At 41.0% G+C, this 20,509-nt stretch overlaps 1 protein-coding gene across 1 annotated transcript in view; it reads right to left on the bottom strand.

Annotated features, from left to right (window-relative positions):
• Nucleotides 1-20,509, bottom strand: part of SCLT1 (sodium channel and clathrin linker 1) — a 146,522-nt gene that overhangs the window by 40,458 nt on the left and 85,555 nt on the right. The window contains exons 16-17 of the mRNA XM_088476098.1: nucleotides 13,670-13,744; nucleotides 13,038-13,183 (exon numbers count right to left, since the gene is read on the bottom strand). Of these exons, the coding sequence (XP_088332224.1) occupies nucleotides 13,038-13,183; nucleotides 13,670-13,744 (221 nt within the window). The remainder of the gene's footprint in view (nucleotides 1-13,037; nucleotides 13,184-13,669; nucleotides 13,745-20,509) is intronic.

Raw genomic sequence — 20,509 nt, 5'->3', positions numbered from 1 at the left:
AGGCAAGTTACAACCTATGCCATGTAGCTCCAAGCCATGCACAGATTATCCATAATTTTACACACTGTAGCCCATCTGTGGGACTGAACAAGTCTGCCCACTTTCCGTTCCAGTTCAGTAGTCGTTTATGACCACAGGCCATGCGCTTAGACCCAGTTTTTGTCTGCTGGTCCACTCTGTGTACACTTTAACTACCACTCTTGAACAATTCAGCAGTGTAGCCATTTTGCTCACATCAACTATCATTCCACGTTCAAAGTCCTTCAAATTGTGTTGTTTACCCATTATTTCATGAGTGATAAACTTCAAAAGTCTCTGCATACCCTCGCCTTTCTGTTCTTCTATAGATTCAGTCATTCTATGTCAGCATTATCTGCAGAATAGAAACTTTGCATAAAATCGCCTTTTGGTCATAAAATTTGGCAACTGTGCGGGGTATTACAGAGCATGATGACAGTGTTTGTAGAAGAACATAAGTATGCACAGGCAGAGAGGAAGAGATGTGTGACTTTAGGACAGGCCTTGTTCTGTTCTGCAATGAGGTAAAGGACTGCAAGGGGCACACATTAGCAGTGGCGGATTTACCACAAGGCAGTACAGGCGACCGCCTAGGGCCCGGTGGTCGGAGGGGGCCCGCCTGTCAAACGCCGCTGGCAAGTACAGCTGAAAACACCGGCCGCTGGAACTGCACTGACCGGGCGGGGGAAGGACATACTAGTTATTTCCATAGACAGAAGCAATATATGGCTGCCGGGGGGAGGGGGGAAGTGGTGGAACAGGAGGGGATCTAGCTGCTTCCCAGTACCCTGTACTGTACGCATGCCGTGCCCCCTGACCTCTTTTCTGTTGGCCGGGTGCTCACTTCCTTCCTGGACCAGTGGAGAGGAAAAGGTACCAGTTAAACTGCAGTCTGCTGAGTCTGACCACGCCCCCTGGGATTACTGTGACATGTGAGGCCTGGAGCGTAGCAGGCTGCCTTGTTATGCAGTTGCACTACAGTCAGTGCACTTCCTGGACACATCTGCTTCACCTCGTCCCCGTGCTACTATCAATTAATAGGTAGGTACAGTAAGTGTTTGTTTACCCCTTTCCCAGTGAGTATGATCCCATCACCCACTGTCTCTCTCCAACCCTGTGTTTATAGATACTGTATCTGTGACTTTGTTGGTGTTCCTGTGCTGTCCCCTAACTGTCCCTCTGTTTCCCCATCTGTCTTTGTTTCCACCCCCCCATTATATAATGTGATATAATTATATGTGTGTGTGTGTGTGTGTGTGTATATATATATATGCATCTGTGTGTGTATACATAATATAAATACACACACATTATATATATATATATATATATATATATATATATATATATATATATGTGTGTCTGTACAGTATGTGTATACATTATATATATATATATATATATATATATATATATATATATAAAGAGCTCAGAACTCAAGATCCTGCAGTATAAATAAAGAAGTAAATGAAAATTATATATATATATATTATCTACTTATATATTTATACTGCAGGATCTTGAGTGCTGAGCTCTTTGAGATATATATATATATACGCACACATACTGTACAGACACCTATATATATATATATATTATGTATACACACACACAGATGCATACATATATATCTGTATATATAAGATGACAATCATAGCAGCATATAACTTAGCAACTTTCAGTGCCTAATATGTGTGGCACTTACGTCACGACAAGGCAGAATACAAGTGTCTTACCTTAAATAGACACATAATCACCATATATATCATTTTTATTTGGTAATTTATAATATTTTTACTATTTTTTTAACAATTTTTAACGTCTTATTTATTTATTTTTTGTAGAACCTGCTGGATGCTCTAGTCAAGGCTTTCAGTTTAAATTTGTGCAAATGTGATCATCAGAGCCAGGCTACACATGCGCAGAAGGGACTATACGTGGCGGTAAAAGCTATAGAGTTAAGGAGCGTACACACTAGACGATATGCTCCCTGAGTGATATCGTCTAGTGTGTCCCCGGCAGGGTGTGCTCAATGTTGTTCATGACATTGAGCACACCCGCTGAACGATATCATTAACAATATCGTTCGGCGCCGGGCTCTCTCCCCCATTCCCCAACATGCAGCGACCTGACAACATCGTCAGGTTGGCCTGCATGTTTGCCGGATGAACATCAATGACGAACGGCCCGTGGGAACACGCATCGTTAGTCGTTCGTCGTTATCGTTCATAGTTTTGGTGTGAAAAATGGACGATATTGTGAACGACTGAACGATAATGATATCGTTATCGTTCAGTCATCCACTTTATCGCCCAGTGTGTACGCACCATAAGTCGCTTATTACTGCTGCCAGTCAATAGCGTCAGGGAGCTGAGCATCGCTCAGCTGTCCTGGCTTTTTTATATGTTAAATTGAGTTAATAGAATATTTTCTGTCTCTGCAATATGCAGCAGCAGAAAATCTTAATACTGTCCCAAACAGTACATATACCCATAAGGTAGAGTGGAAGCGGATGGAGAAGGTGGGGGGGGCCCAAACTTGCACTGTGCCTAGGGCCCTTTGGGGCCTAAATTCGGCTCTGCACATTAGTTCTTTTCTAGTCACGCTCTTTTTTACTCCAGAGCTGGCGATCTTTATTTCACACCCTGTTCTCTTATTGGGATCCATTCTTTGTCTGCATGTTGCTGTACAATAGAGAACAGCATTTTCAGCTGCATAAAATAGTCCTAAACACAAATTTAATACATGTAATACAGTCAGCCTTAAATTCCCCTCCATAGATTAGGCTCAACCAAGAAGTATTTTAGGAGAAAAACTGAAAAAAGTTTCTCTCTCAGAAACCAGTGGCACTAAAAAAGTAATGCTGAATTGGATGTGACACATTTGCACATGATGCCTATTAAGAGTAAGAGGTTTCACCTCTTCGAATTTCCAGGTTGCTGAGACAACTCCCAAAATCAGTGAGTAGACATGTACCTTTGTGTGTGCTGTATACATGTATATAAACCATGTCCTTGTCCTGCATTGTTTTGCAGTACGCTTCAGCAGGAATAGGTATGGAATCCCGGCTGCCACTTGGCCGGCAGATCGATTCCCGGCAGCTGCAGCCCGACAGATCAGCAGAGCCCGGCAGCGGAAGCCCGACAGCGCTGGAAATCCCGATTGTCCCTAAGGTAAGTATAAACTAACCTAACCTCCTAACCCTCTTTAGGGGTGCCTAACCCTAATCCCCCCCTTCCCCGATGCCTAAACCTAAGTCCCTGGGGGGGTGCCTAACCCTAACCACCCCCCGGGGTTGCCTAACTCTAACCCCCTTCCCCAAGCCTAACCATAACCCTCCCGGGGGGTGCCTAACCCTAAGTCCCCCCCCCCGGTGCCCTAAGTCCCCCCCCCGGTACCCTAAACCTAACCCTCCCCCCCCGGCGGCTGTCCGCAAGACCGGGATGCCGAGCGCCAGTCTCCCGGTGTCGGGCAAATGACGGGTGTCTAGATATAGACGCCGGTCATTTATCCCACGCTGGGATAAAGCAGCCGGGAAGCCGGCATTAAGGCAGCTGCTTTCCCGACTGCACACCTCACTGCATGAGCCAGGACAGTTATACAAATTGGGGCGTGTCGCCCTCGTTCTGAAGGCGTGCCGGGCCTAGTCGTTGGATGCACACTTCCTGGACTTGGCTGACTAGTTGCGGCGGCCAATGCAGACTTGTCGAAGGATCCGGCCATCACAACCGGTTTGCAATGGTGATATGATGATCCGTCTTTGGACGTAACACTCGGATCGCAGATGCATGCTGGAGGAGTCTATTCCCTACAGACGACTCCTTCTGCATTTACATTTTAGTTGTACTGTATTGCACATCTACAGGGAGCAATACTGTCCACATCAAAATCAGGCCCAAAGTCTGTTCAGAAAGAAATATGCTAAACAAAAGTATTTGCGGTCTGCATCCAGTGTGCTTCTTAACATTTATGGGAGTATTATCCTGCATTCATAACATTTCGATCCATTATTATTGCATGAAAACAAACATGCTTCCTTCAAAGACCAAGGTAATATCTCTTTTCCACCAAACATCCGGGTTCGACCTGGGTTTTCAGACATGGTTCCAACCCAGGTCAGACACCATTTACACAGCACCATCAATCTGGGTTATTCTCAGGTCAGCCCCCGTTCACACTGAACCTGGGTCTGCCCTGCTAAACTTGTGAGGTCATAAAAAGTGGGCGGTGACTACTGCACAACCACCAATCAACTCATTTTAAGCATGATCCAAGTCAGATAACCCGGGTTGCGCCGTTTACACTGCACCATTACCCAGGTCCATCCTGGGTCTGACCTTGGTAGCTACGTGGGTTGAATTGCCGAGTTGCCGGGTTATTTTTCAGGGACCCATTTACACTGAACTGCGATCCGGGTAGACCCAGCAAAAACCCAGGTTTTTGCTCTGGTGTAAAAGGGGTATAAAATGGAATTTATAGAATTGTCAATGGAACAAATCCAACTATACACTAATAGCAATGCCACAAAGCAAAAAAAAAAAGCTATAGAGCGTTCAGGGAATCTACACAAACAAATATAGTATATCTAATCAGGCAGTGATTCAGTGCAAACGCAAATTAATCCTGGTGCAAATTGGTGACGTATCCACAAAAGGCTTTGCATATGTTTAATAGATGACAACCTTCAAAGCGTAATGTAAATCTGGTCACAATAAAGCACAAAAAGAAAAGTAGGTGGCGCTATGAACACAGAGTCAAACAAAAGCACAATGAATTTAAATAGTAAACATTTAATAGAACAACATAATACACAATATAATAACTCCCGGGAGTTGGACATTGTAGAAACACAAACTGAAAACTAATAATGGATGCAACAGTACTAACAGAAGCACACAAGTATAATAATGTAATAAAGGTTAAAAAAAAATAAAAAAAAACAATATAGGTATTGCATGGTACTTAATCGATACTGGCTAATATATTATGCATCCAAGCATGTGGTTAGTGAAAATGGCTGTTAGAGAAGTTCAAATAAATAGTCAGATAGAGAACAGTGCCCTAAATGTGGGTACACATTGTAAAGATATATCTGCAGATCGAGTGATCTGCAGATATATCTGTGGATGATAATTGTTCAAATATAATGAACACCCATCATCTTCCAGGCAGCCGCGGGTCCCGCTGGCCTGGAGTTGAGTCGCGACCCCCTCCCTGTGGCTGCCGCTTCCTGTGTATAGGCGATCTGCTGATCACCCGTACACACTTGCCGATGGACAGATATATCTGTCCATCAGTGTACACCACAGCCGATGCGATATGTCTGTGAACGTCGTCGTTCACAGACATATCACTGGTACACACTGGCACCAGATATATTGGCCGATCAACTGATCGGCCAATATATCCGTCACTGTGTACCCAGCTTTACAGTAGATCATTATAAACAGTGGAGATATGCTGTCCACTAATAAGATAAATCCGGCAACTCCAGATAACAACTCCAACCAGACCATTTTAATCGTGGAGGGGGCTCAAATTGATTGGTGTAATGATGTGCCCTTAAAGATATAAGCGCTGGAGGGTGTCCCATGATCACATGTTCTCACAGTGTATGATACGCTGATATGGAAAGAATTACTGCCCGCCAATAAGGAAAAAGTCACAGTCCATGACAAGCTTTCGCCTTTCACCGGCAATGTCCTTGGGGCTCTAGGTCTGAGCTCCTGCTGAAGTATGTGGATCACTGCTGACTCCTGCTGCTGGCTGGGACACACACTCCAATACTCACAGTGCCACAGTCCCTTGCCCAACTTGAGTGTAGTGTTCATTGATAGATCTCACACTTGCTCCAAGACTAGCGTGTGGGATAGTTTGACCATTGTGAGTGCAACCAGCTTGCAAATAACCACCCCAGCAGACGTAAAAAATGCTGGGAGATTGGTGATATTGACCACAGTAGAAAGAGCTCTGAGTCATGGTGACAGATAGGTCACTAGAAGCGCTGGAGAAAACATTCACTCTGCTGAGTACTAAGCTCTGTATCTTTAACGCGTTTCACTGCACACTGGCGGCTTTCTCAAGAAGTGGAAATGTTGCAGTCCATAACATAAGGAATTGACTCAACTATAAAAGCTTCAAAATAACATCTAATTTGTTTCTTGCAACTAAATATTAAAGACACAACATGAACTTTGAAAAAGTCTAGTTGTCCTAGATGAAACGCATCAGTTGGGAATGTGTTAAGAATAAACAGAAGAAACCCGACTACCTTTCTCAAAGCAGTACCGATAATGGGCAGGGTTTGTTTTCAGCCAGGGAGCTGCAGTTATTAGATACACACAAGGGGGGCTACTAAACAGTATTTGGATTATATTGGCTTATATATTTTGCTGCTCCAATGAGTACTTCAGAAAGAACGGTGATTAAAATTAATTGACAAACTAATTCTGATAATCCATCTAACATTATTTTTTTTAGGTGATTGAAGTACATACTGTGTCAATGGAATTTTTTTTACAAGAGATAAATTATATTAATACATTTTATGTTAGAAGTACAGGTTGAGTCTCCCATATCCAAAATGCTTGGGGCCAGGGGTATTTTGGATACCGGAAAACTCTGTATTTTGGAATCTTTGCATACCATAATAAGATATCTTGGGAATGGGACCCAAATATATACAAAGAATGCATTTATGTTTTATATACACCATATAGACATAGCCTGCAAGTAATTGTATACAATATTTTTAATAATTTTGCGAGTCAAAGTTTGTGTATATAACATGAAATTCATTTACACCTTATACACACAGCCTGAAGATCATTTTATACAATATTTGTAATAATTTTGTGACTTTGTGTAGACTGAACCATCAAAAAGCAAAGGTGTCACTATCTCAGTCATGCTAAAAACATTCCATATTTCGGAATATTTTGATATGGGAGACTCAACCTCTATTTGGCTTAACAACTTAAACAGGTTATGAATTGCCTGATTAAATATAGAAATGTTATCATATATATTTATTAGCAAGGACTTCTGATATATTTATATTGTTTTTAGACTAAAGATAACCCCTGCTACATTAATATAAAACTGGTAAACTATCTGTGCTGTCCATAATGTTTTTCTCTCTTTCTAATAGGTCTGGCCTTAACATTGTGATGGAAACACAAACCTTCATGTTATTGGAGTAATTTGTTAAGATAGCACTTGCCTTCCATGTACAAGTTGGCACACCGAGAGAGGAAGGCAAGGCTTGTGAGAGCTTATTATCTAAAAAAGGAAAATAAATGCTTATCTGGCTTTCACATGTAGAAGAATGTATGGTGTCCATCTAAGGAGAAGCAAAATATATGTCAAGTACAGCAACTCAATTTTGAGAGCTACCCCGATTCCTCACCCATCAATCCCATATGGCCAGCAAATAAGAGGAGAATGTTTATATGACAGACCTTTAAACCTTTATTACATCCTCATTACATTATGTATTTTCTTTCAGTCTGCACACTTTTGGAAGAGAAATTATAGGGTGAATCTATTTTCCCAAATGCCACAGATCAGCAGGCTGTGATCCATGTGTTTCACCTAGGAATAATGTGCTATTTAAAAAGTGCAGGTAAAATCAAGATGTAATATTGTCATCTTGCAGTTACTAATTCAGGACATGGAACAATAGTTTAAGTGTGTGAGCTTTGATTTGCATCAGACCCGAACAGTTGAGCTCTCTAGGTAGCCTGGATCCAGGCAGAAAAATATGCCCTTTGGAGAATTACAATTGTAACTGTAATCACAACTTTTCAGAAAAAGGTATTACATATAGATTTATGCAGTTGGGAAGCAGAAAGTGCTCATAAAAAAACAGAATGAAAAAAAACACACAAAAAGAATCACATAAAAATGGATTGTGACCATAAAGAAGCAAGCTTAAAGTTATGGTCTCATAACATTTTTCTTCTATGACTAAGCACATTAATTCTAGTAAATAAAATATTACAGGACATGAGATGGTTTAAGACTACTCCTTACCATGACATAAGACCAGTGAGTAAATGTATAGAAAATCCCATACAGATCATTTATAATGATATAAATATAGACGAACATGTGAAGCACGTCCCCTCTGTCTATGTCGGTGGAACACGCAGTGAGTCGCCCAGCGGGACAGGTATTTTAAGTGCTTTCCTAAAATAGAATCTCTCTCTTCTCACCACTTTTCTCAGCACCAAAGTTTCACTCATATAATACTTAGCTACATGAGGCACACATCATAAACCGCAGTCGTAAGTTACTGACTATTTTTCTAAAAAAAAATCGAAAACCTAGAACTTTTACAATTACAAAGCGCTTAAGGGTCTCAACTAGAGCTACACATTTCTATACTGTACATGCCCATAACAGAAGTGTATGCATACGTCCATATGCATAATATATTATATAACTGTCACTTGCCCCCTTACACCAGGAGCAGTGGAATGGTAACGGGCAGGCATAGGTGGAGAACAGGTGTGTGTATGTTTCTCTGGTGCAGGATATGGAATATTTTCTAAAATATTGTAGGAGAAATTTGTTAGACCAAGTAGTTAGAGTAAGCGGTCGTCGCACCGAGAAACGCATTGCAGAGTAACAAGCACTTTCCTTCATGTGAGAAATCTGTTTTTATTTATTATTTGATGACTTATTATATATTTTATTGCCTATGTTGTTCTAAATTATGGAATTTTGTGCAGATATATATATATATATTTGTATTATTGGTTAAGAAGCATTTGAAAACATCTGGTATTTAATATACTTGCTTTGTATTGTCAATTATTTCTTAATTCAAATGCTGCAATTTAGACCAATATTCTAAATATTAGTTGTTATATATCTTTGTCCACCAGTGGTTTCTGGGAGAGAAGGAATGAAATTCCCAGACATCTGCGCTTCTGTAATAAAAGATAGAATTAGATGCAGTCCCAACAATTGTCACAAGGTAAATTAAAAAGAAGCTGGTATTCTTTTTCATTTATCTGTGCTTCTATCATTTGATTTAATAAAGTTAATTTATTTCACTAACCACTTGAATGATCTTTTCTATACATACATTTCTCATTATTATATGAGTAAAAGTAGATCTCCACTGTATAGGAATAATTTTGACCACAACTAGAGCCCACAACATTTTTATTAGGGCTATCCCATTGTAGGTTTACCTTATTTCTCCTACTATTTTTAAATAAAATATATATCATATACAGCACCAGAGAAACACACAGAAACCTCTCTCTCTCTCTAACCCCTTTGTGCTTTTTGGAAAGTCCCTTATACTCTTTGGCACTACACCCACCCCTTTTTTAATTTATTGTTACATTGTATTTGGTACTACTCGGGTGGCGCCAGTCAGAACATCTGCCTACAGGTGGAGACAGTAAGGGCATGTTCACATCATTCCGGCATAACAAATGCATTCCCAAATTGGGCTTTTTGGAGAGCTCTCTCTTGTGGGTACTAGAGGGCTGGTGTAATGGTACACAATGATGATGATGATGGTGCTCCTGACTGTCAGCAGCACTATGCAACCCATTCTAATTGGGTACTGACCCCTCCAGCTGATGGCACTTAAAATCATTAGCTTTGCATCTAGGTTATATCAAGTAGCATATGCTTATTTACATTATTTAATTGACATTTATAAACATCTGCCACTGTCATATTACAGATTAACCCGTTGGTAGTTGTGCTTGTCCCCTCACATTGTCCCACAAGTAATTTGGCAGCTTCACATTCATAGAAGTTGTTGGCTGCTTCACCTTCATGTTCGTTGCTGGTGCTCTGTGTAAGGGCTCTCTTGCTCCTCCAAGATTCTTGAGAGGCAAGTCTATACCCGCCTCACACAGCTATTAGACCCACTTTAGTTGAGCTTTCGTTCACAATACTTCAGAGACCGCACTGACTACATTCAGCAGTGATCAAATCATTGATCACCTTAAAAGGGCATTACATACTTCTTTTCCCCTGGATCTCATTGCTATATTTGACACCGTTGACCACTCTGTTCTCATACAAACAATACAATCCCTATGACACAGTCCTGTGCTGGTTCCAATCCTACTTATCAAATCTCGCTTTCCGTGTTAATTTTTCTGGATCCACCTCCTCTATCAGTTAGAATACCACAAAACTGAATCCTGGGTCCTCTTTTCTATCTATAACACTTTTCTTAAAATTAATAAAGTCAATCAGATTTCAGTATCATCTCTATGCCAATGATACCCAAATTGATCTATCCTTCCCAGATCACTCACCATCTGTGCTGCTGAACAGCTTTCTGCCACTTCATTTTGGATATCATCTCGCCATGTCAATTTCAATGTGTCAAGAATAGTTCATATTCGCACCAGCCAAAAGAAGTTACCAACTTTACATCTGTATTTCTGATGGCAACACAACAACAAACACTACCCCTCAAGCCTATTGTCCTAGTGTTGTCTCTGTACTGTTCTTGCTCCCCTCATTCATTCTGTATCCCAATAATGTTACATACACCCAAGACACATCTCCAGGATATGCACATATCTAAGAAAAGCGTCTTGCATGATTATTGTAATAGCCTCCTTACTGGTCTTCCTCTAAACAGACTTTCTCTCCTACAACCAATCTATTTTGAATTCAAAAGCTGATCTTCACAAAATGTTCTTCTACTACTGCTCACGTTATCCTACATTCGATAGAATGTGACCATGTGAGCAGGACCCCTCTTACTTCTTTGTCCGTCTATTAATAGCCTGTCTCATTTTATAACTGTTTTATGCCCAATTGTAAAGTACAACAGAAGAAGTCGGTCCTATATAAATGTTAATAAACAAAATAAGTCACTGTTTGATCAATCCCCTCCTCCACCTCACTGCCCCCTCATCATCCTCTTCACCACCACATAAGTCCACTATCAACATGTCTCCATCACCCTGCCCCATCATCACCAGTTCATCATTATAAACATAACTAGCCACCCCATCTACATAGTCACATTCATTCATAGTCATAAGTCAATCATTAATACATAGTCATTAATTGCTTCTTCCTGCAACACCCCAATCCTCCATCATTGATACCTACAACAATCTTTACTAACCCCACCATTCTGATCCAATCATTGTGTTCCTCCATCATTGCCTTATCCTTTATTAAATAACCCATCCATTAACCTCTTCCCCTACTTACAGTACCACTACATTGATTCCCTGCACGTACTATGAGGGAAAGGATCATATGTACATTCCATGCACCATGGAGCCCGGTCTTGGATCAGTTCCCAACTGAGCAAGGTAAAAATTTGGTGCTCTAGAATGCAGCGCAGTACACAGGGCAGTACACAAGGCATTCTGGGAAGTCAATCCAATGTCAGTTTTTAGCTGACATACCTCCTAAGGAGTCCTAGGTTCGTTGAACCGTGACATATAATACTATACAGTATTTCACCCAAAATTCCTTACATAAATGTTATTTCAGGGAGTTACATTTTGTGAATAAAAGTTATATAAAGGTTTTGAAGTTAACATATTTGACGCTGAGGGGTAAATTTAAACAGCGTTTTCAAGTGGATTAAAAATGTGTGTATTTTATTTTTCCGACCACCACCAAGTACTTTGTGGTTCTTGCTTCAGCATTAATTGACCTTTCTATAATATAAAATATTAGGATTATACATGTAGGTTTTCATAACAACATCTGCACTTGACATTATAATGCAATATTTTTCTGACTAATATAAAAGCAATGCATTAAATGTGTGGGGATAATATGGTAGCCCAAGGCGTACTAATGTGGAAAGGTGACAACCTACTGCATCACATGAGGAGACCCCTGGCTTCATGGATGTCAGAATGGAGGAGATCTGTGCATTAGAACCCAACCAACTCTGAAATTCTTAATGCTTACTGTAGTGTAGAGTGTTATTGTTTGGTGATCACCAGATAAAAGCTTAAAGAAGCACATAATTGTGGGCTCCCCTCAATAATGGGGGAGCCTCGAGTGTGTATGTGCCAGTATGGGGTAGAACGAGCATTTTTAACATCTTCCCCCATATTCTGGCTCAAATGGTATTTCTGAAGTGCAGGATGACTAGTGCTTGCTATACCATGTTCACATAACTTAAAAGATGAGACTGCCAGTTCCAAACCGCAGGGCAGCATTGCTTTTATGCTTTCTCTATAAGTGATCACTGTGTAATTAACACGTACCCAGATTTGTATTTACATTTAATTCTAATAATTCTGGAGATAAGAAGAGATAGTAATCTGTGACTCGCAACCCCAAATTGGTCCTCTGATTCCCATTTTTTTTTGCTAAATTATCATCCAATTTGTAAATTGTAATATTTGAACATGCTATATGGTGAAGATACATTATTTGCTAGTAGTTGTAGTTACGGAATTTAGGGGCCGATTCAATTACTTACTAGCTGCTGCTGGAAAGGCTTCAATGACTTTGCAGGATGCTTCTCTCCAGCAGAAATCAGCCTACTGTAATTGTGTTTATTCAATCTACCGCTCATATTTTATGCTCTGGTGGAGCAGGGACTGATGTGAATTATTACATGCTCTCTGTACAATGCTGTGTGCAATGTTTAGCATTATATAATTAATAATCATAATAATATAATTTTATATATTTTAGGCATGATGCCCAAAATTACTTAAAAACTCATCTGAAAACTCTAATTCTGCAGTATACTGGATAATAGATTTTCTATACCTGTATAATACAATGTGTGTTTTTCCAATCAAATTTCTATATATCATTTTTTGCAATATATCAAAAAGACTATAGCAAGATGAAATTGTTTGTACACAATAACAAAAATCGCTGGATGTACAGCTGGTGTTTTCAAGGCACTGTAGAATAAATAGCTCTATGTCATAATGATGTACAGTCCCCCATAGGATTTTAATCTACATAGTCATCTCAGAAAGCTTTAACAGCACTTGACTTTTTCCTGCTATAATTGACGGTTAAAAAGGTTTGCTCACTTTAGTTCCAATTGTTTCATTTTCTTTTGCACTGCACTCAGATTTATCTTGAGGTCATCTTTACTGCGTTCAGCTATCAGACATCGCTGCTGTAATTCCTCCTGCTTCCTATAATCTCTTTCATTCACCCGGCCTTCTCGATACACCTGCAACAAGAGATTGGTTCATGTTGACACCAGATCACCAAGAAGAATTGAAACGTACTTTCCGGATAAGGGTCAAAAAACGAAATACACAACTGCATATGCTGTGCATAAATAAACAGATGCTGCAGGAGAGATTGTATTTCACTAAGAATAAAAAGGACAGAGCATAATAAATAAGAAAAGCAAATAAAATATGAAATAAATATTATATATCTCTCAGCTGTAATCTGTAATGCAGAATGCAACAATAAAATGGTGAAAATGAATGCTACAGTCCCAATGTCTATGAACAGTGGCAATTGTGTTGCTTTAGATATTTGTGTTTAGTGACTCTAATGTAGGTCACTGCAGGAATATACAAATAATTGTGAACAACATGAAAGACTACTAAATTATAAAAATCAATGGATTTGATTAGATAGTGCCTAATATAAAATACGCTGATTATATTGTGGAAGACAGTCCCTGCATTTTTCTATGATTTACCTTTTCCAGCTCTTCCTCTGCAGCTCGCTTCTCTCTTAAGGCACGTTCAATAAGGCTCTGTTTCTCTCCACTTTCCTTTGCAGACAAAAAAGAAGCACATTACCAAAAACACAGGTTGGTGACTAGTTTAATACATATTGGTTATATTTATAAAGCTAAAAAGGAGACTGGGTCCTTTTGAATCTATAAGGGTTGGCGGTATGTTTTCGTAGTCCAAACGTTCAGTAGGATTTTTGTACAAAAATCATTAAAGCTTACTTTGCATAATTATAAGAACTATTAATGCCATAATGTGGAGGGGCTGGGGTAATGCTGTATTGTGGAGGGGCTGGGGTAATGCTGTAATGTGGAGGCAGTGTCGATTTTAGGGGTGGGCAAGCAGGGCAACTGCCCGGGGCGCTTGCGGTCTGAGGGGGGCAACCACAGTTTCCCCGCCGAATAGACGCCGCCCTTGCCCGCTATCTGAGACCACCGCAGTGCCGCCAGTGTCATGATGGTCACTGACTCGGCCTCCCAGTATGCCGGTGCGGCACACACCATGACGTCGTCACGGCCGCGCCAGGCATTCTGGAAACTGAGAGCACAGGGGAGAGAAGACCTAACCAAGACCTGGGACACGAAGGAGCAGCCTGAGCCTAGATGGACAATACACAGCAGGAGATGAGTCACTGGAGGGGGGGAGAGGGAGGAGAAGTAAGTCACTGGAGGAAGGGGGGAGAAGTAAGTCACTGGAGGGGGGGAGAGGTGAGTCACGGGGGAGGAGCATTACAATGTGTGGCATTATGTGTAACATTATGTGTAAAGGGCATTACTGCATGGTATAATGCGTAAAGAGCCTTACTGCATGGCATAATATGTAAAGGGCATTACTGCATGGCATAATGTGTAAAGGGCATTATTGCATGGCATAATGTGTAAAGGGCATTACAATGTGTGGCATTATGTGTAAAGGGCATTATTGCATGGCATGTGTTTGTGACATTACTGAATGGCATAATGTGTAAGGGGCATTACTGCATGGCATAATGTGTAAGGGGCATTACTGCATAGCATAATGTGTATAAGGAGTACTACATGAATGGACTCTGTGTGGCATAACGTACAAACTCTGGCGGCACCATATTCACAAACGGTGCTGCTCTTCCCAAATCCTCCCAGTATGTCGGTGGTGTCGGCATTCTGGGTGTGGCTGCAGGGGAGGATGGAGCAGCAGCGCATCCACTTTTTCCTCGGCATGCCCTTTTGAGGGATGAACGGGGGACGTATCACAAAGCCACACCACCTTTTCCGGAGCACGCGCGCCTTCAACATGCGCAGAAGAACGCCTTCCTTGATTTTTCTGTGTCTTTTGAGGTGGGAGGGTGGAGGGAAGCGCGCCAAAGGGAATTTTCGCCCAGAGCTCCACAAGGTCTAGAACCGGCCCTGTGTGGAGGGGCTGGGGTAATGCTGTATTGTGGAGGGGCTGGGTGCATTACTGTAATGTGGAGTGGTAATAATGTCATATGTGAATAAGGAAGACTGCTGTAATCTGGAACTATTGCTGTAAAGTGAAGGTTGATTGATGATTGCTGTAGTGCAGTGGTTCCCAGACTGGGTGCCGTGGGGCACTTGCAGGGGTGCAACAGGTTGATGGTTCAGGACCAAATAATTATTGATCAATGTGATTGGCAGACACCTTGGTTTTGCCTAACAAACTATTCTGAAAAACAAAACACAACCATATAACTATAACTAAGCATGACAAGGGAGTGCTGTGTACAAAATGCTGGTACTCTAGGGTGTCATGATTTAAGAAAGTTTGGGAACCACTGTTGTAGTGTGTGTGGTAATTTTGTTGTAATTGGGGGGGGGGGGGGGGTAACGTAATGTTAGTGGTCTAAGGAGATATAGGTCTATTTTTTAAATGTAAATGCTATTGATTTTTATTTTGGAGCTGGTTAGGCTATTAGAGTGTTTACTAGTTGCTTGACTTTCCTAGCGGTAAATTGTATCTATTCCTTTTCCAAACAGGGCCACAACAATCCAGGATACGCCAAGCAGGGACTGAAACATCAACAGATACTGAAAGCTGCAAGAACAGGTAGGAGAGAGAGACTGTCTGCCAAGTGTTCAGATTGTGGCGGTACTATCTCATGCACTCACAACTTTCTTCTGACTATATGAATGTTGGGTGACGTGTCCCTCTTAATGCTGCTCTGACTATAAAGGGGGAGTCACATGCACACAACAGTGATGCACGCAGCGCTGTCAGTGTGTTTGATAAGGAAGTTGTTGGAGAGTGGTCTAACTCAGTCTTGCTATACATCTTCCATTATAGTTACTCCCACATCTGGCTTTATGACGGCACTCACACTACCAGCCCACCTCTTGTTGATTTGACCCTGCGTACTGACAAGTTGTACACACCTACCACATGGGGCCACTTTCAGCACATTTTTCAGGGCCACTTTAAATTGTCAATTTGCCATATGTATCATAGTTAAAAGAGGCACAGTGGTGAAGGTATACAGATAATCAAATGTAACAATCACCTCTGCCAATAGATAATGAATATATATATGCACTTCAAACATAACCAATTACATATAAGGAGAACTGGAGTACTTAATGCACCGTAGCAACAACCAAACATATTGTTTATTAATCAATACCTACTGTCAAGGTTTCCATGTTTTCAGGTACAGTAATCTTCACCAGCTCTTGTGCAATTAACGTGTATAATTTCTGATAAATCGCTATGCCTATACATTCAGATATCAGGTCATCCAGTCTAAGACCAATGCTCATTACCAATAGTGACTGCAGCAGGGAGGGATTAATATAGTAACTTGAATTGTTGTATATGAAAGATAAAGGCAATCACAAGCTGCTCATGCAACAACTAATTGTCTCAGGTATGAAACACTCACAATGGCTGACGTTTATATATCTATTCATAGTCACAGAATGCTGATAGGTTACTTAAGAGAATTTTGTGATACAGTATGACACTATTGCTAATTGGCATAGCCTTACATGCTAAATGTGCACATTAAAACTCTATAGAACAAAATCGATCCAGTCTCCATCATGTACAATGAGAGAGGAGGGGCCCCTCCCACAATGGCTCCCTCCAGGGCGACTGAGACCGGACACATCAGCAGGAGAGGAGCTGAGGACCATTACAAATAGCAGGGAGGAGGCAGGCTGTGGTAACCATATAACTATTATACAAATGAAAGGAGCAGTCCCCACCACAGATCTTTACTGCCGACTAAAGGATCAGCATCAAAAGTTCAAAGCAGTGTCCTCATTAAATAAAAAAAGAATATAAATAAAACAGAAAAAATATTAATGAAAACAGATCTAAGTGCTTGTAAACCTAGGCCCTGAATAACAAGTGTGATCTCAAACCCTCTCTCCAGCATAATGTATTATATACTTAGGGCCTCATTTATCAACAAGTGATATTCTAGTTATCACTCGTTATATGCTGGGCGTACACTAAACAATTATCAGGCCGATCCGCCCGATATTGGCGGATCACCCCGATAATTGTACTGTGTGTGGCTGACAAATGCTAAAATATTGATTGGTTGGGCATTCCAGATTGTCCAGCATGTCCATCTGAAGCGATATTTTGTAAGTTATACTGTATGTTGGCCGCATCAGGCAGTGTATGCACAGCTGCGGCTGACAGACAGACATATCCCCTGTTCCTTCACAGGGAAGGGGAAATGGCTCCTCCCTGTTCCTTCACAGGGAAGGGGAAATGGCTCCTCCCTGTTCCTTCACAGGGAAGGGGAAATGGCTCCTCCCCGGGGGCGGAGCACAGATATCGGGGACAATACACTGCGATATATGTCATAGTGTATGCCTGTGTTATCTGCAGGGTGTCAGTCTGCCAGATAAAATGTCTATCGGTCTGACAGGCATTTTATCTGGCAGTATATGCCCAGCATTACTATTCTTAAATGGTGCTCCAACTAATCACCTCCTGTCATTTTTCAAGCACATGACAGTTAGGAGCTAATTGGTTGGAGCACCATTTAAGATTAATAACGAGCAATAACAAGAATATCACTAATTGATAAATGAGGCCGTTCTCCCATAGAACCCTATTCATTTTTACTGTACCAAGTGCTAATGCTTGTACATTGCAGGCAACATTGAAATATATGCAAAGCAAACCAAATGCTTGCCTGAGAGTGGGTGTGTACAGGTCCAACTGGGGACAATTTGTGCTAAATTTGTGTTTACCAGGCTGTAATAAAGTGCACTGAAAAAGTGATATTAATGGCCGAGTTCTTACTATGTATTTCCTTAATTTGTCAATAAAAGGAGGGAAACTCAAAAACACACTGTATGATATATACTTGGTGGACATTAAACATTATTTTTAAATTTTAAAGACTATTGTACTAAAAGAAAAACAGGAATAATGTCCATGTTCATTCAAGCACAAACTAAAGGCGGGTATCCACTACCAGATTATACAGAGTGAATGAATGATAACGACATAGTTATCGTTCAATCGCTCGTTAATTGGGCACAAATATGGCATGCTAATGTCGGAAATGACCAGCGATGTGCTCTCCCGCTGCGGGTCAATCTGCCGATAACGACAGATTGACCATGTTTGGGGATGATGGAGGGTGCCTACACTGAACGACTGATCATTCAGTGTAGGCACTGCAGGGGATGGGGAACAACGGTACAATTATGATGTCGTAATCGTACTGTCTTCCCTGGGTCGAGTAGTGGATGTGCGGCATAAGTCTTGGATTTTGGAACTATGAAACGCTAACTGCCTTTATACAGCCCAGCACTGTTTTGTAACAGTGTTCAACATGCAAAGCTATAAAGTGTAGCCTGCGGACAGAACCTTCTTACTTCTTTGTTTGTTAATACCTAGTCTAGCTTTATTATCAAGCTTGTTTCCAATTGTGAAACGCTGTGGAGTATGCTGGTGCCATATAAATAAAATGTAGTTATTTATTACCAGTTATGTATATAGCGCACACATATTCCGCAGCGCTTTACAGAGAATATTTTGCCCATTCACATCAGTCCGTGCCCCAGTGGAGCTTACAAGCTATATTCCCTACCACATGTGCACGCACACACATACACACTAGGGTTCATTTTTGTTGGGAGCCAATTAACCTATCAGTACATTTTTGGAGTGTAGGAGGAAACCCACGCAAGCACAGGGAGACTATACAAACTCCACACAGGTAGGGCCATGGTGGGAAATTAACCCATGACCTCAGTGCTGTGAGGCAGTAATGCTAACCATTACACCATCTGTGCTGCCCTAATTAAATAAATAAATAGGACTAACTGCTAGTTTGTCGCTCTAGACCTCTTTGTCCAGGTACCATGGCAGTTTCCACAAGAACTAGTTATACAACAGTGTTAGCCTCTCTTATAAGGCTCAGATTAAAACGTAATCATGTTTTGAATATAAATAGTGCTTTTTCCTGGCACTGTAGATGCGCTATATAAGAGAATCTGAAAAGGTTTCAAAAAGATTAATCCATAATAATAAGCAAGATCGCAGCAGGGAAGTGTCTGAATTTCCCAATCTTTGGATATCCAGAGCAAAAACCAATTAAATTTTTTCTTGAGTAAATAGAGCTGTTCTGTTATTTATGCTAAGGAGAAAAAATCAGTGCATATAATTCTGTATTACAACAACCTATGAAAAATTAGATTAACTTTTCATTCCTACTATCAGCTTATATTACATAACATAATAGCTGAATTAAAGTGAGTGCATATATGAGTGTGTGTCTTACACAGTGCATCCGGAATGTATTCACAGTACTTCACTTTTTCCACATTTTGTTATGTTACAGCCTTATTCCAAAATGGAATAAATTCATTTTTGTACTCATAATTGTACACACAATACCCCATAATGACAACGTGCAAAAAGTTTTTATGAGATTTTTGCAAATTTAATAAAAAAAAAACCCCTAAGAAATCACATGTACATAAGTATTCACAACCTTAGCTCAATACTTTGTTGATGCACCCTTGGCAGCAATTACAGCCTCAATTCTTTTTGAATATTATGCCACAAGCTTGGCATACCTATCTTTGGGCAGTTTCACCCATTCCTCTTTGCAGCACCTCTCAAACTCCATCAGGTTGGATGGGAAGCGTCGGTGCACAGCCATTTTCAGATCTCTCCAGAGATCTTCAATTGGATTCAAGTCTGGGCCACTCAAGGACATTCACAGAGTTGTCCTGAAGCCACTCCTTTGATATCTTGGCTGTGTGTTTAGGGTCGTTGTCCTGCTGAAAGATGAACCGTCGCCCCAGTCTGAGGTCAAGAGCGCTCTGGAGCAGGTTTTCATCCAGGATGTTTCTGGGCTTCATTCAGAGCCGCTCGTTCCGAGCGATGTTCGCACATCTGCGCATGCGTACAGATTGTAATACGCATGCGCGAACCAGTCAGTGCGGCCGAAAATCGTGTGCTCGCTAAATAGCGAATGCCTGCTATTTTGAGTGACAGGATGAGGCGTATGTGGAGGTCACAGGGGAAGGTGCTTGAAAACGGGGAGTGTAGATCAGAACGCAGGCGTGCCAAAAGGTCAAAACGGGCGTTTTAAGGGTGTGCATAATTAACAAAGCAGCGTCATCGACCACGTCACTTGGTTGTTTTATAGTCAAAACTGCTCGCATGATTGCGGTAGGAAAATGCAACCACAAGAATAGCGAGCAGTTCATACGCTGTTCGATGTACTCGATTAATCTAATAAATAGCGGACATGACGTATGATGCGAGCGGCCAGGGGGCATTTTTTCCAAAATAACGACCGCGTGTTTTGTTCGCTCGTTCAGACATAGAGG

The sequence above is a fragment of the Taudactylus pleione genome, unplaced genomic scaffold (genome assembly GCF_031769625.1).
Source record: "Taudactylus pleione unplaced genomic scaffold, aTauple2 ptg000183l, whole genome shotgun sequence".
Taxonomy (NCBI): Eukaryota; Metazoa; Chordata; class Amphibia; order Anura; family Myobatrachidae; genus Taudactylus; species Taudactylus pleione.
Note: the sequence above shows the minus strand (reverse complement) of the source record. Positions and strands in the feature narration are given on the sequence as shown.